Genomic DNA, 23,095 nt, shown 5'->3' with positions numbered 1-23,095 from the left:
GCAGAGGAGGACAGAGAGGACGCCGCCCCAGAGGCAGAGGGGGTCCGAGGAATTTTGGGTCCAGAGAACCTTTCTCTGAGAGGCCCACGCAGAACCCTGAGGGGTTTCCTGACTGCTCCACTCTGGAGGCAGTCGGGCGCCAAGCACCTGGCAAAATGGGAGTCCATAACAACAGATCGCTGGGTGCTTCGCATTATATCCAGAGGTTACCTAATTCCCTTCATAGCCAACCCCAGAATCAGAAACCTTCCCGACGTCCCACCCAGTCAAAAGAAGGCGGCCACTGCAGAAATTCAGCAGCTTCTACAAAAGAGCCATCCAGCCCGTCCCCCCAGATCAAGTCTGATCAGGGTTTTACTCCAGGTTCTTTCTGGTGCCAAAAAAGACTGACTTGAGGTCCATCCTCGACCTCTCTTTCCTAAACCTGGCGGTACCCAAACAAAAGTTGCGAATGGTCACGTTGCAATCCGTCCTCCCCTTATTGCGGGAGGACGACTGGATGTGCTCTATAGACCTCAAGGATGCGTACTATCACGTTCTAGTGGACAGGCATTCCAGGAGGTTCCTCCGCTTCCGGCTGGGAGCCAGTCACTTTCAATTCAGGGTCCTCCCCTTCGGTCTCACCTCAGCCGCCAGGGTGTTCACCAAGGTCCTAGCGGTAGTAGCGGCCCACCTGAGACTCCAGGGAATTCATGTCTTTCCATACCTAGACGACTGGCTCCTCACAGCCCCAACAAGGCATCTACTTTGCTCAGGCAGGGACTATTTTCTCGGTCTGGCTCCACTATTAGGATTAACCATCAACATGACCAAATCCCCTCTCATCCCTACACAGATGCTAGATTTTATAGGGGCAAGACTGGATTCCAGACAGATGCTTGCGTTCTTGACTCCAGATCGACTTCGGAACCTGATATTACACGCGCAGGCCATTCTTCATCTGCAAACTCCTTCGGCGGAATTGATTCTGAGGGCCCTAGGATCTATGGCGGCTGCAATCCCTCTGCTACCATTGGCCCGGTTGAACATGAGGGTTCTTCAGTGGACCCTCCAGGTACAATGGTCCCTGTCTTGCAACCCTCTGTCTCACCCAGTTTCCTTAAGCAAGGTTTGCAGAAAATCGCTCCTGTGGTGGCTCCAGTCTCCCAACCTCCACACGGGTCGTCCCTACTCACTACCTCCACCAGTCGACACAGTGACCACAGACGCTTCTCGCCTGGGGTGGGGTGGGGGGCATTTTTCAGGCAGAACAGTCCAAGGCACGTGGAACGACGTAGAGACCTCTTTGCATATCAACGTTCTAGAGATGAGAGCGGTGCTTTTGACATTGCAAGCACTACACAACTCTTTTCCGATAGGGACAATTGCGGTACAGACACAACATGTCAGTAGTCTGGTACATCAACAAACAGGGAGGAACCAGGTCTTACCCCCTTTGCAGCGAGGCCATGAGCGTGTGGGAATGGGCGATTTCCACCAACCGCTTTCTCATAGCAACGCACATTCCGGGACGGTCCAACATTTTAGCGGACAGGCTCAGTTGTACTATCCTGACTCCTTATGAGTGGTCTCTCAACCACAGAGTGGCAGAGCAAGTATTTGCCCGATGGGGGCGACCTTGTTGCGATCGTTTTGCCTCTCCTTCAAACATGAAATGCAACGATTACTTCGCTCTGATCCCCCCTCCGGGGAAGTCCCCGAGAGACTCTCTAGTTCATGCTTGGCCTCCAGGTCTACTTTATGCTTACCCTCCTCTACCCCTGATGTTGAAATTGTTACAGAAAGCCAGGCAGCTGGGGAGCAGAATGATCCTCATTGCCCCATTCTGGCCTCTTCAGACGTGGCTCCCTTACCTATGGTCTCGCCTAGTGTATCCACCATGGATTCTGGATCCCATTCCAGATCTCATCTCTCATCCTCTCGGTCTTCCGACTCCGAACCTGGTCAACCTCAAGCTGATGGCTTGGTTGCTCCAGTTCCACTCCTCGTAAGGACTCCCGGGATCTCATCACCGGTCAAAGCCATTCTTGTAGCAGCTCACAAGCCTTCCACCAGGAAGGTTTATCGGAGTAAGTGGAAACGCTTCACCATTTGGGCAAAACACCGTCATTTAGACCTGTTTACAGCCCCGATATCATCGATTCTAGATTTTCTAACCTCTCTCTTTCACCAGGGGGGGCTAGTTCTTCCACAGTCAAGGTACAGCTGGCAGCAATCTCATACTACCATGTGGGGCAAGAGTCTGGTCCTATTATCACTTCCAAACTGTGTAAGACCTTCCTCGAGGGTACCTTCCTACTTAGGCCTCCAGTTAGAGGTGGTACCCCCATGGGATTTATCCTTAGTCTTGCAGGCCTTGACTGGTCCCCCATTCGAACCGGCTGCCACAGTTGATCTCCAATTTCTCTCTTGGAAAACAGCCTTTTTGGTGGCCATAACTTCAGCCAAAAGGGTATCTGAATTGCAAGCCCTTTGTGTCAAACCACCATATTTGGTTTTTCACCTGGATAGGATTTACCTCGGAATCAACCCGTCCTTTCTACCTAAGGTATCTTCAGAAGCGAACATCAATCAATCCATCAATCTCCCAGTGTTTTTCCCCAACTTTCATAACAAAGGAGAGTACAAGCTTCATTCCTTGGACGTACACAGACAATTACGTTTTTATATCCACAGAACTGCTGGTCATAGGCAATCCGATCAGTTGTTTATCTCCTTTGCCAAAAGTAATTTCGGAAAATCAGTTTCTAAGGTTTCTCTCTCTAGATGGATCTCGAGTTGTATTCTGTTAGCATATCAGAGTTCTGGAAGGCCTGCACCTCAAGGAGTCCGTGCTCATTCTACTAGGGCCGTTGCCACTCCTGCAGCCTTTCAAGCTAGGGTTCCACTTGATGACATTTGTTCCGCAGCCACTTGGGCTTCATCTCACACCTTTATCGGCCATTATAAAATAGATGTTGTTTCCTGAGGTAGAGCGTCCTTTGGCTCTGCGGTGCTCCGGAATATCCTTCCATGAAGGCCACCCAAGACTTGGGTAGCTGGGGACTCTGTCCCACAGGTTGCTGACAAATGAAGTTCCTACTTCAGATTAAGAAGTTATGCACTCACCATAACGTTCCATCTGAGTAGGTATCTTCATTTGTCTGCAACCATCCCCCCCCCTCCTTCCCCCTGAACGATTGGATCGCTCTTGTGTTATTAGCATATGTTCCCATTGGGGACACCTGTTATCTGTTGTGCTATGGGGCAAACTTGATCTGAGGTCAGTTAGGGCAGGCAGGGGATTATGGGTAAGGGGGAGGAGCTAGGAGCTCTGATCTATGCTATGTTAGAAGTTGCCGGCTCGGATCCGTATCCCACAGGTTGCAGACAAATGAAGATACCTACTCAGATGGAACGTTATGGTGAGTATATAACTTCTTAATTTATCACCTTCCTTCTGATTCTCTTCTGGACTGGAAAATGTTAAACGTATTTTTAATGCTGTCATGTCTCAAGCCTCATCCTGGGGTTTCAGTACCGGACACACCCTGGGTTACCTCCCCTCAGAAGAGTGTTAGGAAGAGGCTACTTCTGAGGAGGAAGAGGTTTCAGAGGATGAGTCCCTAGCTTACTCATCTCACATCACCTCCCTGATGGATCATGCTTCCCTGGAGGTGGATTCCAATGGTACTGATTCTCCATTGGAGAAAATTGCCTTCAGTGACACCTTAAATAAGACGAGGGAACATTTCAAATGGGATGGTTGTCAGATGTCTGAAGTTCAAAAAAAGGTGGTAAAAACTACTTCAGGTACATAATTCTGGTCCCTCAGCCATACCTCCTGTCCTACCTGCCTTGGATGTATTTATCTTCTAGTAAAGCCCCTGACTCCCAGCCTCCTAGACATAAACCAGACAGATTCTGCAAGGTGCCTGAAGACTACAAGTTCCTGTTGAAAGCCCCTTCTGTCATCACTATGGCTTCTAATAAGACCTGTAGGTTATTTCCCTCCACCACTCTGCTTCCCTCTGATAAAGACAGCAGACATGGAGAGGTTGGGCAAAAAAAAGTATATACTTCTGCTACCTTTGTGTTTAGGGCCGTCAGACTTCTGTGAGTAAATAGACCTTGGAGCCATACCTCTCAACTGTCCAGGTTTTTGCCTTCTATTTTTGATCCAGTCTTAATAAAATTGTGGGTTTTCTGGCAATTTAGTGCTAAATCATTAAAGATTAAAGTTGGAAAATGGTGGACATTTCAGTTTCAGACTTCATATCTTTAAGAAAATCCATGCTAATGCAAAACGTGCTCTGTCAACTTTCTAAGTTTGTAAGAGCAATATTAAAGTCTCTCTTGCTGAAGACCTTATTACCTTGATCAGGGGTACCCATCCCCCTCCAGATAAGAGGCCTAGGCAAGACACTTATGAATCTTCACATCAGGTTTCCATTTCTTCTGATTCCTCTTCTGAGCAGGAATTATCTATACCTCCCTATGAGGATTTTTATGCTGAGGAGTCTATTCCATCTGCATCCCCTCCTGAGGATTATTAATTTGGAGAAACCTTGCATATTTTTGAGGGTGCATTTTCACTGGGAGAGTCAAGACGTCTCAGAATTAAAAAAGAGGCTCCGGGATTTCCTCCTTCCTCAGCACAAGCCTTTAGCCATTCCTTCTGTTTTAGACCTTGTGGATGTGTTTTCGAAGTCGAGCTTGACCCCAGTCTCCTTAACTCCGGCTCTCAGTAAGCCTGACCGATATTACAGGGTCCCTGACTCTCATAAATTTTTATGTAGAAACCTTGCTGCTGATCCTGATACTATTTCACAGGGTCCAAAGGGAGTTAAGGCCTCAACAGCAAAACATCCTACCCCCTCTGACAGAGATTCAAGGGCACTAGACAGATGGGGGGGAAAAAGGTTTATACATCTGCAATCTTTGCAATCAGGGCCTTAAACTGTCAGTTTTATATGCTTAAGTACCAGCAACATGTTATGGGGTTGCTGAAACAGAAAATGTTTATTTCAGAATGTGCAGAAAATAAGGAATTGCAGGAATTATTGCATGCGGCTGAACAAGTTGGAAAGCATACTTTGCAATGTGGTTTTGATTCCTTAGAGGCCTCCTGCAGGGCCACAGTTACTGGATCTGTGATGAGGAGGCATGCTTGGTTAAAGGAACAAATTTTGCTTGAACATGTTAAAGCTAAATTGCAAGCTGCACCTTTACAGCATGATTCTCTGTTTGGTATTAAGGCAGAAGAGGTTTTAAAGAAAGTGGAAGACAGAACTAAGTCTATGCAAACTGCTAGACTTCTTACAAGTGCAGCCACCAAGATTCAGTGGACACTGGCCTACAAAAAATTGGTCCTTTCCTGTATCAGACAGAGCTCAAAGGGGCAAATCCAGACACCCTAAGGGTTCCAGATACTAGGCGCAAGATTCATACAGGTCAAAGCTATGGGGCACTTCCACCTCCAAATCTGGAGGAGATGAAGTGCAAACCTACAGAAAATAATCCCAATGACTTCCCTCCGACCCATGGGGGAAATTTAGGACTTTCTGCTCAAAATTGGCAGTTAATAACCCAGTACAAGTGGTTATTAAACATTGTATCACAGGGATACAGTTCCATTTCCACACTCTGCCAGTGCAAATGGTTGGCCAGATCTGCCAAAAAATCAATGGGCAGAGGCACAGAAACAGGTTACGTCCCTCATTGATATGGGGGCCATTCAGACAGTGCCAGAACAGGAAAAAGGACAAGGTTTTTACTCAACTGTTCTTAGTACCCAGACAGGACAAGGCCTAATGGCCAATACTGGATTTATCGATTTTTGAACACACACATGGGTATTCCAAAATTCAAAATGCTGACTTTGCAGCAGCTTCTGCCCATGCTGGGCAAGAATGCTTGGCTGGTGACTTTAGACCTAAGAGGCATGCCTGCATGTCTCAGTAAGACAATCGTGCAGAAGGTACCTCAGATTCAAGGCTGGCTTAATGCATTACCAATTTTCTGCACTGTCTTTTGGCTTATCTACTGCGCCCAGGGTCTTTACAAAGTGCCTGGCACCAGTAATTGCGTTTTGCAGACAGAGGTATACAGATATATCCTTACCTGGACGACTGTCTCATTCAAGCAGAGAACAAGGACACTCTTCTTCGACACCTGGCGTTTGTGAAAAGGCTTCTAACATGCCTAGGGTACACAATAAACGAAAAAATCGCAAGTGGTACCCTCTCAAAAGATAACATTCCTGGGTGCAAGCTTGTATATAACTGCCCACATGGCTTACCTCACGCCAGACCAGCAAAGGCAACTGACTGCTTACTTCAAATTGATGGTAACTAAGACCCAGTCTTCTGCAAGGCAAATTTTGCAGGCTCTGGGCTTCATGGCATCCTGCATCCTACTAATTCCATATGCAAGACTGCATACGAGGAAACTTCAAGTGTGCCTAAAAAGTTTATGGAGTCAACATTCACACAGTCTGGAAACAATGATTCCTCTCATACCCTGCCTACAACGGGAGTTCCTATGGTGGGCAAAGCCATGTCCCCAAAACATGGGACTGCCCTTCACTCTACCCCCTGCCAGCCAAACCTTAAGAGACTCGTCAGATTATGCCTGGGGGGGGGGGGCACATGGCAGGAAGATGCATTCAGGGCTTATGGACATCAAAGCAGATGCATCTGCATATCAACCAGAAAGATGCTAGCTGTTCAAAATGCCCTAACAGCCTTCAAGGGCTTACTTCATCCAGGACAACTACTGATAGACAGACAACACCACAGTCATGTGGTATGTAAACAAGAAAGGGGGCACACACACCCTTTGCAGATTAGCCATGGCACTGTGGGGCACAGCTTTGACCTACCAAATACATCTTCAAGCTCAATTCCTGCTAGGAAAACACTCTGGCAGATGATTTAAGCAGAAACCTTATGGATCCTCACGAGTGGAAACTAAATCCACAAGTCTTTAGCATGATAACAGAGAAATGGGGGAGCCCAGACATCTGTTTGCTTCTCCTCAAAATTATCAATTGAAAAGATTCTGCACAAGGACTTATCACAGAGAAGCATGGTAAGTGGACGCCCTGTCCTTCAGTTGGAAAAAAATATCAGTTTACACCTTTCCTCCACTCCCTCTTCTACCAAAGGTCCTCCTAAAAGTCAGACGAGAAGCCAAAGATGATACTAATTGCCCCGGACTGGCCCCGCCAATACTGGTACCCAAGCCTAAGGAACTTGGCTCAATACCCAACTTGGACCTTGCCTCAAAGACCACAACTACTGTCCCAGCAAAACAATCCGATCCTGCACAATCAACTACAGACTCTGAACCTGGCAGCATGGCTAATTATGTAGTCATACAAATGACACCTCTCCTTAAAGCTGTGATGGATGTCATTTTTAAGCCAGAATGCCTAGTACTAGAAAATCTTATGCTGACAAATGGAAGAGATTCTGTGCTTGGAATCAAGCACAAGGAACTGATACAGCAGAACCAAATATTCCTCCAATGTTACAATACTTAGCTGAGATGCTTGACAAAGGCCTGTCTTTCTCATCAATCAAAATCCATGCTTCTGCCATTTCGGCTAATTACAATACAGAGCCACCAATCTTTTCACATCCTTTACTAAAGCAGTATCTTAGAGGAGCAAAATATTTAAGGCCTTCTAGAAGATCATCATTACCTGCATGGGACCTCAATTATGTGTTGGAAAAGCTCACCCTGCCTCCATTTGAACCAGCTGATACAGCTGATCTAAAGTTCTTATGGAAAACAGCTCTGCTACTAGCAATTACTTCAGCAAGAAGAGTTTCAGAGCTACAGGCCCTCATGGCTGTAGAGCAGTTTATCATTTTACCCAGACAGGGTGTCTCTGAGGACAAATCCTACTTTTATGCCTAAGTTGGTTTCCAGTGTAGCTCTTAACCAGACAGTTCATCTGCCAACTTTTTATCCAAATCCGCAGAACAAGGGGGAGAGAATTCTGCATTCCTTGGACGGACACAGACCGCTAAGGTTCTACTTGAGCAGGACAAAAGCTCTAAGAAAAATTGAGCAATTACTAGTGTCATATACTGCAGGATCAGAAGGAAATGCTATTTCGAAGCAGATAAGCCACTGCATCCGTTTCTGCTACTTACCCCATGGTAAACCTGTGCCCAAGGGCATTAGGACTCATTGCACCAGAGCTGCAGCTACTTCAGCAGCCTTTCTCAGAGGAGTACCAACCAAAGACATTCTAGAGGATGCTACTTGGAGTAGAAAGGCAAATGGTAATGCTTTTGTAAAGGTGTGAGCAGAACTCCCAAGTCCAGGGCAGGCTTTGCCACTGCAGTGCTGCAGGGCCTTAGCCGCACCTAATGCTGTTTAGCTCCAGTCTCCCAACCATAGCTTTGGGATTCTACCCAAATGTAATGACTGCAACAGTGAATACTCTAACATCTACATTTATGCTAAGTGTACACAACTGTACTTTTCCCATACCTGGACTAACTTTTTCAAGCAGTCTGTCAAGGAATAATGGAGCGCAACATCTGCTCTGCCATCCCCATCTACAATCTCTGGGTTTTAAAGTAAACTACCAAAAATCTGCTCTTCCCCATTTTGGGACCAGATATTTCTAGGATGCAGGCTACAAGCAGACATTGAAGCCCCCCCCCCCCCCAAACATGCACACTCAAGGCTCAGGGGCTTATTTGCTTTTTCCAAAGCCTCATCCCACTGACTCACATCACTGCGAGGATCTTTCTCAGAACCCTGGGCTTCATGGCATCCACCATCCTACTGCTTCTCTGGCAAAACTGCACGTGAGGAATCTGCAGTGGTTCTTGCAATCAGTGTGGCTGCAACATACACATCCCCTGTTCCCCTTATCCCCTTGTCTGAAGAGGTTGAACCTGGTGGATGCAACAGAACTGCCAACCCAGGTCTCCCACTCCATCCTTCACCACTAGTCTGAGATGTTCAGACACAGGATGGGGAGCAGCATGCAGCTCCACAAAAGCACAAGGGACCTGGTCCCCTCTCAAGGGAACACACCAATATAAACTAATTTAGGCCACTTCTACTGGCACTTCAGAGCTTTCAGTCCCTCTTCATCCCAGGCCCTCTAAAGATTTTCAGACATGACTGATTATCTTTGTGTTTCATTGTTGCAGTCATCACATTTGGGTTATCTGCCTGCAGGTAACCCTCAGCCAGCCTGAATACCAGAGTCTTGGGATCTCTGCATCTGATGCTGTCACTTCTTCCATGACGTCATGGGTATAAAACATGCAGCTGATGCCATTACATCGGTCTTTCTTGCCGTGCAGTGCCCAAAGCAGAAGCTGTTCTCGAGTGCCTGTCGGCCGACTCCTGAAATTTTCATTTGAGTTTCCGACCTGAACTCTTCTAAAAGATAAGTACCCCGTTGAGGATCCTTTTTTCTTGCTCTAACAGATGTCAGAAAAAATGTATTGTCTTGCCTGTGGAAAGCAAATACCTCCGAGATTATCATTCTTACTGTGTTGCCTGTTTAGGCCCAGACCACGACATCCCTCGCTGTGTTTTGTGCCTTGTTCAATGCCTGAACTATCCGGGCTATTTTTGTAGCTAAATACATTTGCTCTTGATCTCCATACTCCGAAATGGCTTTAAGCCGTCCAACTACCGATCTTCCGAAAAAAACGTAAGGATAAAGACAGATACGGACCGCATAGGTCCAAAACTGCCGAAGATGCTTCCGTTAAGCTAGTCCGCTGGTACTCTGGTGCTTTCGCAGCCCCTGATAATTGCTTCTACAGATTTGCAGTCCTCTACTGAGACCCATTCCGGAGCCGGGTATGCCGCGAGATGCTGCTTCGACTATGGAACCTGTGGATGTCTCTACCTTGGATTGATCCGGAGCCACTGTGCAGGCACTGGCTTCTGAGGGTGTATTCAGGCCTACCGATTTTCATATTAAACCAGGGACTTTGTTTCAAGCCAAAAATACCACATTCCTCAAGTCTAAAGTTCGCAGTATGCCTAGAAAACCGACCAAAGGCACATTCTCAGGCCCACATGCCTCAAAAACAAATTTAATTAATTTATTTTATTTTATTTATTTTACATTTGTTGACCGGGCTAATCTAACTAGCTATATTTCCATTTTCAGTAGAGGCCCGGGGAGAAAAGCTCCAACCTAGCACAAAATATAATGTACAGATGTATAACAAATAAAGTAGGAAGAAATTAAATACAAAAAAGGAGTTTAGAAAAAGTAAAATACTAAGAAGGATGAGTATAAAGGATTAAGTCGTCTTAACTGTAAGAGATTAGAGATACATTAAAGTTCAGTGATAGTTTACATAAATACTGGAAGTTATATTAATCTTACTAGTACCAGTTTCTGCATACCGAGGGGTACACAGAGTAAGATTGTGTATCCAGAGGCAGTGTGAAGATAGAAGTAGGGAATGGTTGAAGATTAGTCAGGGTTACTGCAGGGGCATAACCAGTGAGAAATTAGAATGGCTGAATACCTTATTACCTTAATTGGGGGAAGCCATCCTTCCCTCTGAGACCTAGAACTGATTTTCCTTTTGATTCTTCTGATCAGGAATCTGATGCCTCTTCCTTCTGACTACCAGGACTTGCCCTTATCTACCTATGAGGATTTTGATGCAGAGGATACCATTCCCTCTGCTCCCCCTCCAGAAGATTTTTCTTTTGGTGAAACCTTGCATACCCTTTAGGGAGCATTTCTGCTGGTAAAGGCAGGAGTATTCAGTCCAAAAAGAGACTTGGGGAATTTTTAAACCTGCCTCAGCACAGGCCTCTAGCTATCCCTCCTGTTCTGGAGATTGTAGATGTTTTCTTGGAATCCAGCCGTACCCCGGGTACTTTGCCTCCAGCTCCCAGGAAACCTGACCAGTACTATAGAGTACCTGACTCTCTGCAAATTCTTCAAGAATCCTACTGCGGATCAGAGACCATTTCCCAAGGACCAAAGGCATTAATCCTACCCCTACTGACAGGGATTCTAGGGCTTTAGACAGATGGGGTAAGAAGGTATACACCTCTGCTACTCTGGCCATTAGGGATGTAAATTGCCAGTTTCATATGTTAAAGTATCAGCAGCATATTATGGGGCTAATTTAAAAAGGAAAATGTTTCTTCCTGACTGCAGAACACACAGATTTACAGGAGTTAATGCATTCTGCTGACCAAGTTGGTAAACATACTTTGCAGTGTGGTTTTGATGCTTTAGAAGCGTCTTGCAGGGCTGCTGTCATTGGGTCTGTACTTAGAAGGCATGCTTGGCTTAAGGAACAAAACTTGCTAGGTCATGTAAAAGCAAAATTACTGGATGCACACTTAAACCAAGAGTGCCTTTTTGGCAATAAAGCAGAAGTCGTCCTCAAAAGGATGGAGGAAAAAGCTAAATCTATGCAAACTGTTGATTTCTTACAAGTGCAGCCACCTAGATTCAGTAGGCATTGGGCTTCAAAGAAGTGGTCCTTTCCAGTCCCTTCCAGGCCAAACCCAGGGGCAGCAGACCTCCAAGACTTCAGTCTCTGCTTATGCCCAGATCTAAGCAGTGGGGTGCTCCCATGTCCAAAACGGGGAGTAGTAGGCCACCCCCTATGGTAAAATTGCACAATGACTTGTCCTTAACTCCTCCCAGCCTTGCTCAACTACTTGCACCTTTAGGAGGAAAGCTCGCCCTGCATGCAAAGTACTGGATTACATTACCAAAGACAAATGGGTTTTAAACATCTGTTTCCCTAGGATACAGATTCAACTTCCACTCACTCCCAACCCTAATTGGATGGCCAGGCCTCCCCCCCAAACCAGTGGGCAGAGGCCCAGAAACAAGTGTGCTCTCTCCTCAGCAACAAGGCTATTCAACCTGTCCCAGCAGAACAAAGGGGACAAGGCTTTTATTCAAGACTGTTCCTGGTTCCCAGAAAAGAAAACTCCTGGCGTCCTATCCTGGATCCGTCTATTTTGAACACCATTCTGGTGGTTCCAAAATTCAAAATGCTAACTGTCCAACAGCTGCTTCCTATGGTAGCAAAGGATGCATGGCTGGCATCCCTAGACTTAAAAGAAGCTTACCTGCACATCCCAATAAGGGAATCTTGTAGGAAATACCTATGCTTCAGGTCAGGCTCCATGCACTATCAGTTCTCTGCACTTCTCTTTGGCGTGTCTACTGCACCCAGGGTATTCACAAAGTGCCTAGCTCCAGCCATTGTATTTTGCAGGCAGAGAAATATTCAGATTTACCCATACTTGGAAGATGATTCAGATGTAAAGTCAGGACTTGCTATTACAGCACCTGGCATTTGTAAAGACACTTCCAACTTCACTGGGGTACACCATCATCGAGAAGAAATCACAGCTTGTACCCTGCCAACAGATTGTATTCTTGGGAGCAAGCTTGAACACAACTTCCCAGATGGCATTCCTCACTCCAAAGAAACATTTATTTGACAACGTACTGGCCACAAAACCCCAGCTATCTGCAAGGAAAATACTGCAAGCTCCGGTGTTCATGGCCTCATTCTGTTAATTCCATATGCAAGACTGCATATGAGGAAACTTCAGTGGTATCTAAAAAGTCTGTGGTGTCAACATTCTCAGGACCTGGAAACAATTCCTATCATTCCTTGTCAAAGGCAGAGTTCCTTTGGGCAGAGGCCTGCAACCACAACAAGGGACTCCCTTTCACTCTATCCCCTGCCGCTCAAACCCGAACAGATGCATCACACTATGCATGGGGGGCTCACATGGCAGGGCAGTGTATTTAGGTCAAATGGAACCCAAAGCAGATGCACCTGCATATCAATCAAAAAGAAATGTTAGCTGTACAGAACGCTCTGACAGCCTTCAAAGTCCTTATTCTGCCAGGAAAACTATTGGTAAAGAACGACAACACCACAGTTATGTGATACATAAGCAGGGGGAAACCATTCCTACCCACTCTGCAGACTAGCCATGGCTCTGTGGAACATGGCCTTGAGCAACCAAGTGCACCTACAAGCTCAATTCCTGCCAGGCAAACTAAATTCACTGGCAGATGACTTGAGCAGAAATCTCATGGACCCACACACACAGAAACTGGAACCCAAAATATTCATGCTCTTGAACAAATGGGGGACACCAGAGGTAGACCTGTTTGCCTCCCCTCAGAACTACCAGTTGAACAAATACTGCACCAGAACTCACCACAGTCAAGCTTGGAAAGTGGATGCCCTGTCCTTTACCTGGGAAAGCCTCTGTCTATGCCTTTCCCCCTCTGGCTCTTTTCTCAAAGGTTCTACTAAAGCTTAAGCAGGACAAGCCAAGGACAGTCCTGATTGCACCAGACTGGCCACACCAGCACTGGTACCCTCTTTTGCGCAGTCTGACAGTGCTACAACCATGGCACCTGCTTCAGACCCCTTCCCTACTGTCCCCGCAGGCGGGCCAGATTCTGCACTTTCTGCTTCAAACCCTGAACTTTGCAGCCTGGCTAATCCCCTGAGCTTTCCTCTAGCAGCCCTCAGTAAGCAGGTGCTGGATGTCATTTTTGAGACGAGGAGACCTAGTACTAGAAAAACTTGCTCAGAAAAGTGGAAAAGATACTGTTCCTGGAGCCAGTCTCAGGGGATGGACACTGGTGCCCAGGTTACCTCGTATACTAGATTACTTAACAGAAATGCTCCACAAGGGCCTATCCTTTTCTTCAGTTAAGATTCATGCCTCAGCCATATCAGCCCATTATAATACTGATCCTTCCCTCTTTTCTCATCCTCTGGTAAAACAGTTCCTTAGAGGGGCCAAAAATTTAAGACCCGCCAGGAGAGCTCCCACTCCAACCTGGGACCTTAACTTTGTATTTGAAAACCTTACTCTTACCCCCTTTGAACTGGCTGCTACAGCAGAGTTGAAATTCCTCTCTTGGAAAATGGCTTTTCTTGCTGAAGTGATGGCTAAAAGTAGTGTCTGAACTACAGGCCCTTATGGCAGTGGAATCCTTCATTATCTTCCATGCGGACAGGGTTTCCCTCAGGACTGGCTCATCTTTTATACCCAAGGTGGTGTCTAGTGTGACCTTGAACCTGTCCCTTTGCCTACTTTTTTCCCTAATCCTCAGAATAAAGGGGAAAGGATACTGCATTCTCTGGACGTGCACAGACAGCTTAGATTCTATTTGGACAGGACTAAGCGCCTCAGAAAATCTGACCAGCTGCTAGTCAGCTTTGCTGCATGGGGCAGAGGAGAAGGCCATTTCAAAGCAAACCCATTTCCAAATGGATAGTACACTGCATCCATTTCTGCTACAAGCACCATGGCAAACCTACCCCTACAGGGGATAAGAACACATTCCACTAGCACTGCATCTATCTCTACTGTATTTTTCAGGAGTCCCTACCGGGGGCATCATGGAAGCTTCAACCTGGAGCTCTGTACATACTTTCACCAAGCATTGCCACTTGCCTGTCTTTTCTAAATCCAGAACTGGATTTGCCACAGCAGTCTTACAGGGCTTTGATTGCCAGCCCTAATGCTTCTTAATCTACCTCCACCCTTCCTTAGCTTTGGGAATCGACCAAAATGTGATGACTGCAACAGTGAAACACTAAGAACCTAGTACAGTTGTGTACACGTAACCATAAATGGAGACGTTTGAGTGTATACACAGTTGCTGTCCTGGATGTTCGTGTTTCACTGTTGCAGTCATTACATTTGGGTAATCTGCTGGCAGGTTGCTGTCCTGGTTACCTTCCCTCTAGCCCCCTGATTGTCTTTGCTTTCACCTATCGTTCTGGTTTGGCATATCTTATACTATGTGCATTTGCTTTTTGCTGGGGGTGTCGCACCATATAATTGCTTCCTATTTTGGGGGCACCTGACATCTGGTGCAAGAAAAACTGATGTAATGGCGTCGGCTGCATGTTTTATACCCCTGACAATCTGACGTCATGGAAAAAGTGACCGCATCCAATGCAGAAATACCAAGACTCTGGTATTCAGGCTGGCTAAGGGCTACCTGCAGGCAGATGACCCAAATGTGATGACTGCAACAGTAATTGCACACTAACATCTACATTTATGATAAGTGTACACAGCTGTACCTTCTCTGGTATGTCAACAAACTGGGATACAAAAGTTTTATCTCCTTTGCAGGCTAGCTCTGCAAGTCTGGGAATTGGCTGTCAAACTTCAGACTCCCGTCCAGGCTGTGTGTATCCCTTCCAGCCAGAATGTAGTGGCAGGCGCATTGAGCAGGTCTGAAACAAAATCCCATGAATAGATGCTTCATAGGGAAGTGTTCTTGAATATTGTGCACAGAATGGGTTACTCTACAAATGGACCTTTTGGCATCCAACATGAACAGACAATTTCCATGATTTTGTGCCAGAGATCAACTTCCTCTGGTTTGGACGGTGGACATCCTCAGCTTTTCATGGAAGTAAGGTTTCTGTATGCATTCCCTGCCTTTCCTCTCATTCCAAAAGTTCTGCTAAAAATTCAGCAGTATAAACCAAAAATCTTGATGGTGAAACCCCCCTTTGGCCAAGACAGCATTGGTTCCCCACGCTCCTGCATTTAACCAAGGGCAATTGCCACAAGTTACCCACAGAGTGGACCTTCTCTCACCTCACGCGATCTCCAATCCATCCCTCTTGTCTACTCTTCAGCTGAGTCTGTGGGTGATAGGGTCTTAATTCCCTTTAGACAACTTTTTTTCAGATGTGCCAGAGTTCTGCAGGAGTGCAGGAAACCAGTACTAGAAAATCTTACTCTTCCAAATGGAAGAGACTTTGTTTGCTGTCTTTCTCGAAACCAGGAACCATGGACAGTGAAATCTCACTGGTCTTCTCATACCAGTTTGCTGGCTTAACTTGCTCCTTGGTCAAAGTGGACTTGTCAGCGGTGTCTGGCTGTCTACCACTGTTGCCACCTTTAACTTCTAGATTTGAGGCTAAACTATTCTTGAAAGGAGTCCTTCATATAAGACCCCCCCCTAGGAAACCTGTTGCACCCCCTGTGATCTTAACTGTGTATTAGAGAAACTGACCCTTGCTCCTTTTGAGCCAGCAGTGTCTACTTCCTGGAAAACTGTTTTGCTGCTTGCACTAACCTCCGACAGAAGGGTTTCTGAACTACAGGCCCTAGTGGTTTCTTCCTTTTTCCTTGGGGTTTCAGAGTCTCTCCACATCAACCCTACTTTTATCCCTAAAGTGGTAAGTTGTCCTTCAACCAGTCTATTTACCTTTTCACCCCACTCCACAGAACTCTGCGGAGAGGATTCTGCACATTTTGGATGTGCGCAGGCAGCATAAGTTCTATCCTGATAAAACAGATCAGGAAATCTGACTAGTTTTCTCATTCCACCCTAGAGCTTTAGGACTCACCATCTCTAAGCACACCATTTCCAGCTGGATCTCTAAAGCCATTTCTTTCTGTTATGAGAACCATGGAAAGAGTCTCCCTTCTCCTGTTAAGCACTCTACCAGGGTTGTTGCTTCCTCTGGCACTTTCTTCAAAGGATTGGACACCAACTCCATTCTGGCGGCAGACACCTGGTCTTCAGTCCATGCCTTCAAACATTACAAACTGGACATTTCCAAGTCTAGGGTAGGGTTTGCCAGGGATTTTCTCCGTGGCTTCATGTAAATCTCCACTGCCTCCTCCCTTTCATGAGCTTTGGTATTCTCCCTCATGAATACTGCAATACAAGAATAGGGCATATAGATTAGGTGCTTAAAATCTTGCCATAATGATAGATGCCCTTCTCTTCTCTGCAGTATTCTGTCCCTCCTTCCTTCCACCTGACTTTGTTCTTCCTTGGATGTACTTAACCTAGAGATATCCCTTAGACAGGCGTTCCTCTTGGGGCACTCGGTTCTCAGGTTGGTGCATGTGTATGTCACTCTTTTTTAGGCTGCTGTCGAACGTCTGCCATATGTGCGACATAATACACCCCTGAATAGCAAGTCTTTCGTGTACTGGCAGACATCGGGTCATTGCAGCAGGCAACTCCCCCTAACTCCAAGAATACTGCAACAGAGAAGGGCATTTATCTTTAAGATTTTACCCAACTAATTTTTCCCTAATTTGAGTTTGAGGTTTGAAGGTTCTCTTCTGTAATATCTTTGTGTAGTTTTTAAAATGTAGAGAACCGTTTACAGTATTCCACAAGAAAACAAATGTATTGCCCAGAGTAGTCTGTGACCTTCAGACAGGTTACGTTGGCTGGGATACTAACACCACAAAAGTGTATTATCCCGTTGTGTTTTGTGGAAAGAACATAATGCTGTCTAACTTTTTAGGATAGTGGTTAATGATGGCTCTTAGCCATACTTCAAACGAACGTAAAGACAACACATGTAGAGGTATAGGCTTTTACTATTACTGCAGTGCATGCAGTGCTTTTTATCCAGGACATCTGAAACCTTGAGTTGCATAATTCCTTTATTATGCATTGTATGTACTTCCATTCTAAAGTATGGGTGTGCCAGATAAGTTACAAATGATATGTGACATGTTAATTCCTAGGGATAGCTGCTACAGTAATGACTGCCAAAAGACCCACGCAGTGGTGGTATATTTTGCTTGATCTCTCTAACAGTATGCCTGAACACTAGGTGCTTGATGCATTATTGCTTCCACACGTCCTATGTTGCTCCGAACTTTGTCACACACCCTGTTTTTAGTATCTCATTGTAAGAGGGTGGGTGTTGTAGCCAGGTCATGGACCCTGACATTTTTAGGCAGTAGTAGCTTTGAGATTCTGTGCTGCCTTAATTGGAAGAATTCAGTGGAGGTAGCCACTAACACATGGAGGCATGTTTCTCCAAGGATCCAACCATCAGATAAGGTGTTTGGCCTTGGGAATTTTACTTGTGGCAGAACACCATCTACATTTTTGTATCATGGACCACTGCTTCAGGATAGTCTTATTCAGAGTACTTCACATATTTTCACAATTCCTTGTTTAATCTTTTAAGTTGTAGGTGTGCACTACATTTTTAGTGTAGCTTTCAATATAGCTAACGGACCTATTGGCAGCTTTTAGCACTGTCTGTATTTTGGACTGGTAGAGGTGGATGTGTACATTTTGTGGCCATGAGCCATTCTGTGGTAATTTGATTTTTAGAAAGGGTATGTTGATACTGCTTTAAGACTAGAATTTTTCTGTATCTCTGGATTACTGACTTGGGCATTTTAAGGGAAAATTACTTGCTGGTAGAAGAGTGAAAACCATAATGTATTAAGGAGATAAACTAGGTTGAAACTGTTAGGACATGGCAGGAAAGTAATGCAAGTTATATTTGTTTCAGTACTTTTTTAAAACCGATGGCTGAATGAGGTGCAGTATGTCATAGTTAGTAGCCTTGCAGGAGAATTTCCTATGGATGCAAGAATGTGGAAGATTGAGTAGTGCATGATTTCTCAGTTATGCATCGAGTTAAGTTTAATGCCAGTGTTTACTGATTTGTAGAAGATTAGTAAGTTTTCTGATCCATTTGTGAAAGGTTTGATCTGAATGTGGTTGTCTCTGCCTTTTTTTGCATCCTTACTAATTGCACTTCAGTTTTTCTAACAGTACTTCTTTAGTACTTTGGACTACATACAGTCCTGCGTGTTTTTTTTTTTTTTTCCAGTGGACAACAGATGAAGATATGGGAGATGCGTTTCAGTCATTAGGAGTTAATGACATTTTGGATCTAAAGTTTTTTGAAAATCGTGCTAACGGCCAATCAAAGGGGTATGTAATTATAAATATTGCAGTTGGTGGACTTAGTAAGAGTTCACTTAAGCTATAGTCCCTGTGGTCCTTTTAGGCTACTGATTTCTTGGCACTTGCAGATTTCAGAACTATTTTTGTTTAGAAACATTGTGACTGAGCAGTACCTTGTCTGATCAAAATCGGGGAGAGTCTTAAAATTTTCTTTTGCAGCTTTCTGTGCCACATATGCTAGGACACTACAGTCTGAGATGGCATGAATGACTAACTGTTTTGACTGCTTGAGTGATTAGACTAGTATGATGTGACCAGCTAAGATGCCTACTGCATTTTACTCAGTGTTATTTCACAGTGTAGAAAATTGTGTAAAGCCTTTTTTTTTTTTTTTTTTTTTTTTTTCCTGGGGTGCTGGGGGATGTCAAGTCTTGGCAGTGTTGTATCTTGAGTATAATCCTTCCCACTACTCTTGGGTTATAGCCTTCCAATGTTTCTAATCCAGAATGTGTGCAGACTCAGAATATGGATAAAGAAAGTAAAAAGTAACACTTTTGACTTTGTAGATTTGTGAATTTAAGGGACCGTTGGAACAGCTACTGTTTTTACTTTGTGGGCAATAAGTGGGATGGTCGTCTTGGATGCTACCATCAGTTTGACAAAGTAGCAGCAACCCTTTTTGATTCATCTGCTTCTCACTTTGTTTGTGAATGTTGATATCTTGCGTATTGTACAGTATATGCAATTGTTTTGATAGCCCAGATGAAAAAGTTTGTTAAATATTTTTAATTGAAGCTAAACTTAAAAAGGGTCAGTATTTCCAGATGTCACTTATCTTTAGTTTGACTCGCTGAGAATACTTGTGGAATAGCCTCATGGTCAGTTGTTTCTACGATGGGTTGCTTTTGGTGTTTGCCTGCATAGTGGCTTTCTGGTTGAGTTTCTGGATTTGATGAGGTAAACCTCCATCACCACTAGGACGCCTACTGGCAGGTACGTCATTCAATTCATACCGTTCACTGGCCACTTCAGTTTCTCCCATTTTTTTCTTAATTGGTCAGATATCTTCAGCGGTGTTTCACTTAAAATGGCTCTGGGCTACTTTTGTTCTTTGTGGCTGTGATTCCTTCTCAAATTAACATGCATTCTTGTCAGATTGATCTCAACTTCGAACGTTTAGTGTAAGCAGTTTTTCTGTCAGTTGGCAGTTTCCCATCTCCCTATTTTAAGTGCTGTTTTTATGGCTAGCCAAGTGTTTGCTGTTTTTTGTTTGCCAAATTATACTAGTATTTCATCAGGGTAATATTGACTTGTACTTGTTGCTGTTACTTTGTTATAGCTTTCTAATTGAAGATAAAGTAGAGAATGTGTATACTTTAACAAGTGCCTGTGAGGAACAGAGATTATGCTGCAAGGCAGCTACTCCCTATTTCTTGCGAGAGGCTCATTTTTTTCCCCAAAGGATTTCTCCATGCTTTGCTTTAAGCTTTCCACCTTTTAAAAATGCAAAGCACTCTAGGATTACTGTAGTTTTTGACTCCAGGGCTTGCCTTTCTACATCAAAAGTTTCTTTCGCAGAAGTAAAATGCCTACTCTCTTAGCCTGTGTGAAGTCCACAGTAGTTAATAATGGGCATTGAGGCTTCTCAGGATGCTTTATGTTGTATCTGCTAAGCACAAGCATGGTTTGTCTGCATTTGATAGGGGTTTCTGATGCCCCCATCCATCTGGAGTGTGTTCCCTTAAAACTGTGGCTCTATATATTTTCAAGCCTTCCTCTGCATCCATTGGAGCCAATAGGTCTTATTGTCAAGCTGCTTTGTACAGAAACATAAATGGCATCTTAAAATGCAGCAGGTTGGTTGCTGATGTCTTTTATTGATTGCACTAGGGTTTAGTTTTCTCTTTGTAGTCTGTGAACCTTTTGCTTTTGTAAGTTAACTCTCCAGCTTTAGTTGTTTTTATTGGCCCTCTGGGTGTCTTTCACAACACTTCCATATATTTCATCTGAGCCTTTTGTAATTAAACAGCTTTCTTTTAAGATGTAAGAGTACATTAATAGAAGAAACACGTTGACATTTTCTGTTTACACACGTTTTTGTAACTGCTTCAGTCCAACATTACATAAGTTACTCAATTCTTGCCATCCCTTAAACTTCACTCCTCTTGAACATTATTCATTCTGCATGTGTTCTCACAAATTAAATTTCTATGTAATTTGCTCTTTCCCTTGCTGAGCCGTCTATTGAGTGTTTTGATATTTCTGCCGAAGGGCCAGTCCCCAGTCTCTGCTGTAGGGAGGTTTTTGTGCTTGGGCTCATTCCCCGTTGTCTTCAGACCAAATATTTCGTCCTCAAACTTGAGCATCTGTGGTATTTCATATTGTCTGACCCCCCCCCCAAAAAAAAAACATTGTGTAATTCAGCTAGACACTTAGTGGTGTCAGATGAACTTTTAAATTGAGTTTACTTTTTGAGGTAAGGGGTTTTGTGTCTATATTAGATCACTGAACGCTTAAAGCTAGCTGTGATTAATTGACCCTATGTAAGCAAAAGCTTACAATGTTGAACTGTCAAAACAGCGACCCCCCCCACGTGAAAAATTGCTGTTCTAACAAAAAAAAAAAAAAAAAAAACTTTAAACATTACATTATGTTGGGGGGGGGGGCTGCATCCCCACACCCCCTACTTAAATATACCAACTCCGAGACTGCACTACAGTGCCAAAAATGTCAAAGTAACGAAGCGGCCTAGCAAGTTGTTTCCCAGGGAAAGAATTCGCTTAAAAGCCGCTTCGATATTTTGCCGTTTCAGTCTTAAGTTCGACCAAGATGCATTCGAAAGAATGCGTTTTCGGTCTTCTAATAGGAACCCAGGGTTTCTGTTTTTGGCTTTGGAGTAATAGACATTCTTGGTCACCCCCAAAAGCAATTGGACGTGACTTTCTTGTAATCCTCTTCTACCTTGCCTTTTCTTCCATCATGGGCCATGGACTGGAGTCTCCAGACAGTTCCAGGCATGTGTTTAGCATGCAGGTAAGCCATGTGCAAGAGGACGTGTAGAGTCCTCAGTCCCTCTGACTCCTCCCCTACCCATAATTCTCAACTCTAATCCAGTAAACCAGATCTGGTTTCCTGCCTGAAGACTTCAGATGCATTTTCGAGAACTCCTGTAGCCTTTGCCCTTTTTTCCCCAGTTACTGTTATAAATCTTTCTTTTTAGGCAGTAGATAAAGATGGATCCTTTCTACAGTCCCATATCTGTTTTGAAGTGGTTAGCTGAACTGTTTCGACAAGGCTCGAGCTATTCTACCAATGAAGTTCAAATGGCAGCAATTTCCAATTTTCATATTGGACAAAATGATACTTCTCTGTTCTCCTTAAAAATCTCAAGTTTTTCTAGAGGAACCTTTCTGTTGTATCCCATTAGAGACCTAGTCTTACCTTGGAATATTGTCATGGTTCCAAGTTCTAACTCAACTTCCTTTTGAAACTAGGGCAACAGTAGATGTCACTTTTTTGAGCTGGAAAACAAATATTTTAGTCACAATCAGTACTACCAGATTTTGAATCTGAGGACTCATGAAAACGTTATTTTGTTTCTCATAAGGATAGGGTTTCTGTGATCTAATGTGTCTTCCTTCCAGAGGTGGCATCCATAACTAACTTAAACCAAGCCATTGATTTAAGAGTTCTTTGCTAAGTTTACTAACCGTGGAGAACACGTTCTCCACATGCTGGATGTTCATTAACTGTTTGTTTTCATTGGATAAAACAAGTCTGATCAACTTTTTATTGCATACCCCAAGGCTAGAAGTTAACTAGCCAAGATGGCTGTTAAATTCTATTTTCTTTGTCTAAACTAAGATGAGTTTAAAGTTACAGATGTTCGTGTTACCCTGCTGCAGTCATCACACTTGGGTTATCCTGTCGTCAGGTGGTCCCGCAGTCAGCCTGAATTCCAAAGTCTTGGTCTGGCGTCGGTTGCTGTCGATTCTTCCCTGACGTCAGTGCACCAGGGGTGTATAGGAGGCATCCGACACCATTTTCTTCAGTCTTTCTTGCTGCACGGTGCCCGAAGCAGAAGCAGTTCGCAAGTGCCGGTCGGCCGACTCCTGAGGAGTTTCGAAGTCGAATTTCAGATCCGAAGTCTTCTATAAAGCTAAGTACCCCATTGGGGAAACATTTCTTGCCTCAGACCGATGTCAGAAAAAGTTAACAATTGTATTTCTTGTTGGAAGCAAATACCTCATAAGGATTTTCACTCTTATTGTATACCTTGCCTAGGCCCAGACCACGACGTCACTGGTTTGTCGATTTTGTGCTAGGTTCAATAAGCGAACTATAAAACGACGCTTTGATTTCGCATGACACTACTTCGGTAGAAAATTT

The 23,095-nt window shown here is 44.4% G+C and overlaps 1 protein-coding gene across 10 annotated transcripts in view; it reads left to right on the top strand.

Annotated features, from left to right (window-relative positions):
- Window positions 1-23,095, top strand: part of CPSF6 (cleavage and polyadenylation specific factor 6) — a 1,684,023-nt gene that overhangs the window by 125,676 nt on the left and 1,535,252 nt on the right. For all 10 annotated transcript variants that reach the window (XM_044088012.1, XM_044088011.1, XM_044088009.1 and 7 more), the window contains one exon: window positions 18,630-18,733. In XM_044088012.1, the coding sequence (XP_043943947.1) occupies window positions 18,630-18,733 (104 nt within the window). The remainder of the gene's footprint in view (window positions 1-18,629; window positions 18,734-23,095) is intronic.

The sequence above is a fragment of the Protopterus annectens genome, chromosome 11.part0 (assembly GCF_019279795.1).
Source record: "Protopterus annectens isolate FY-2018-M chromosome 11.part0, PAN1.0, whole genome shotgun sequence".
Lineage (NCBI taxonomy): Eukaryota > Metazoa > Chordata > Ceratodontiformes > Protopteridae > Protopterus > Protopterus annectens.
Note: the sequence above shows the minus strand (reverse complement) of the source record. Positions and strands in the feature narration are given on the sequence as shown.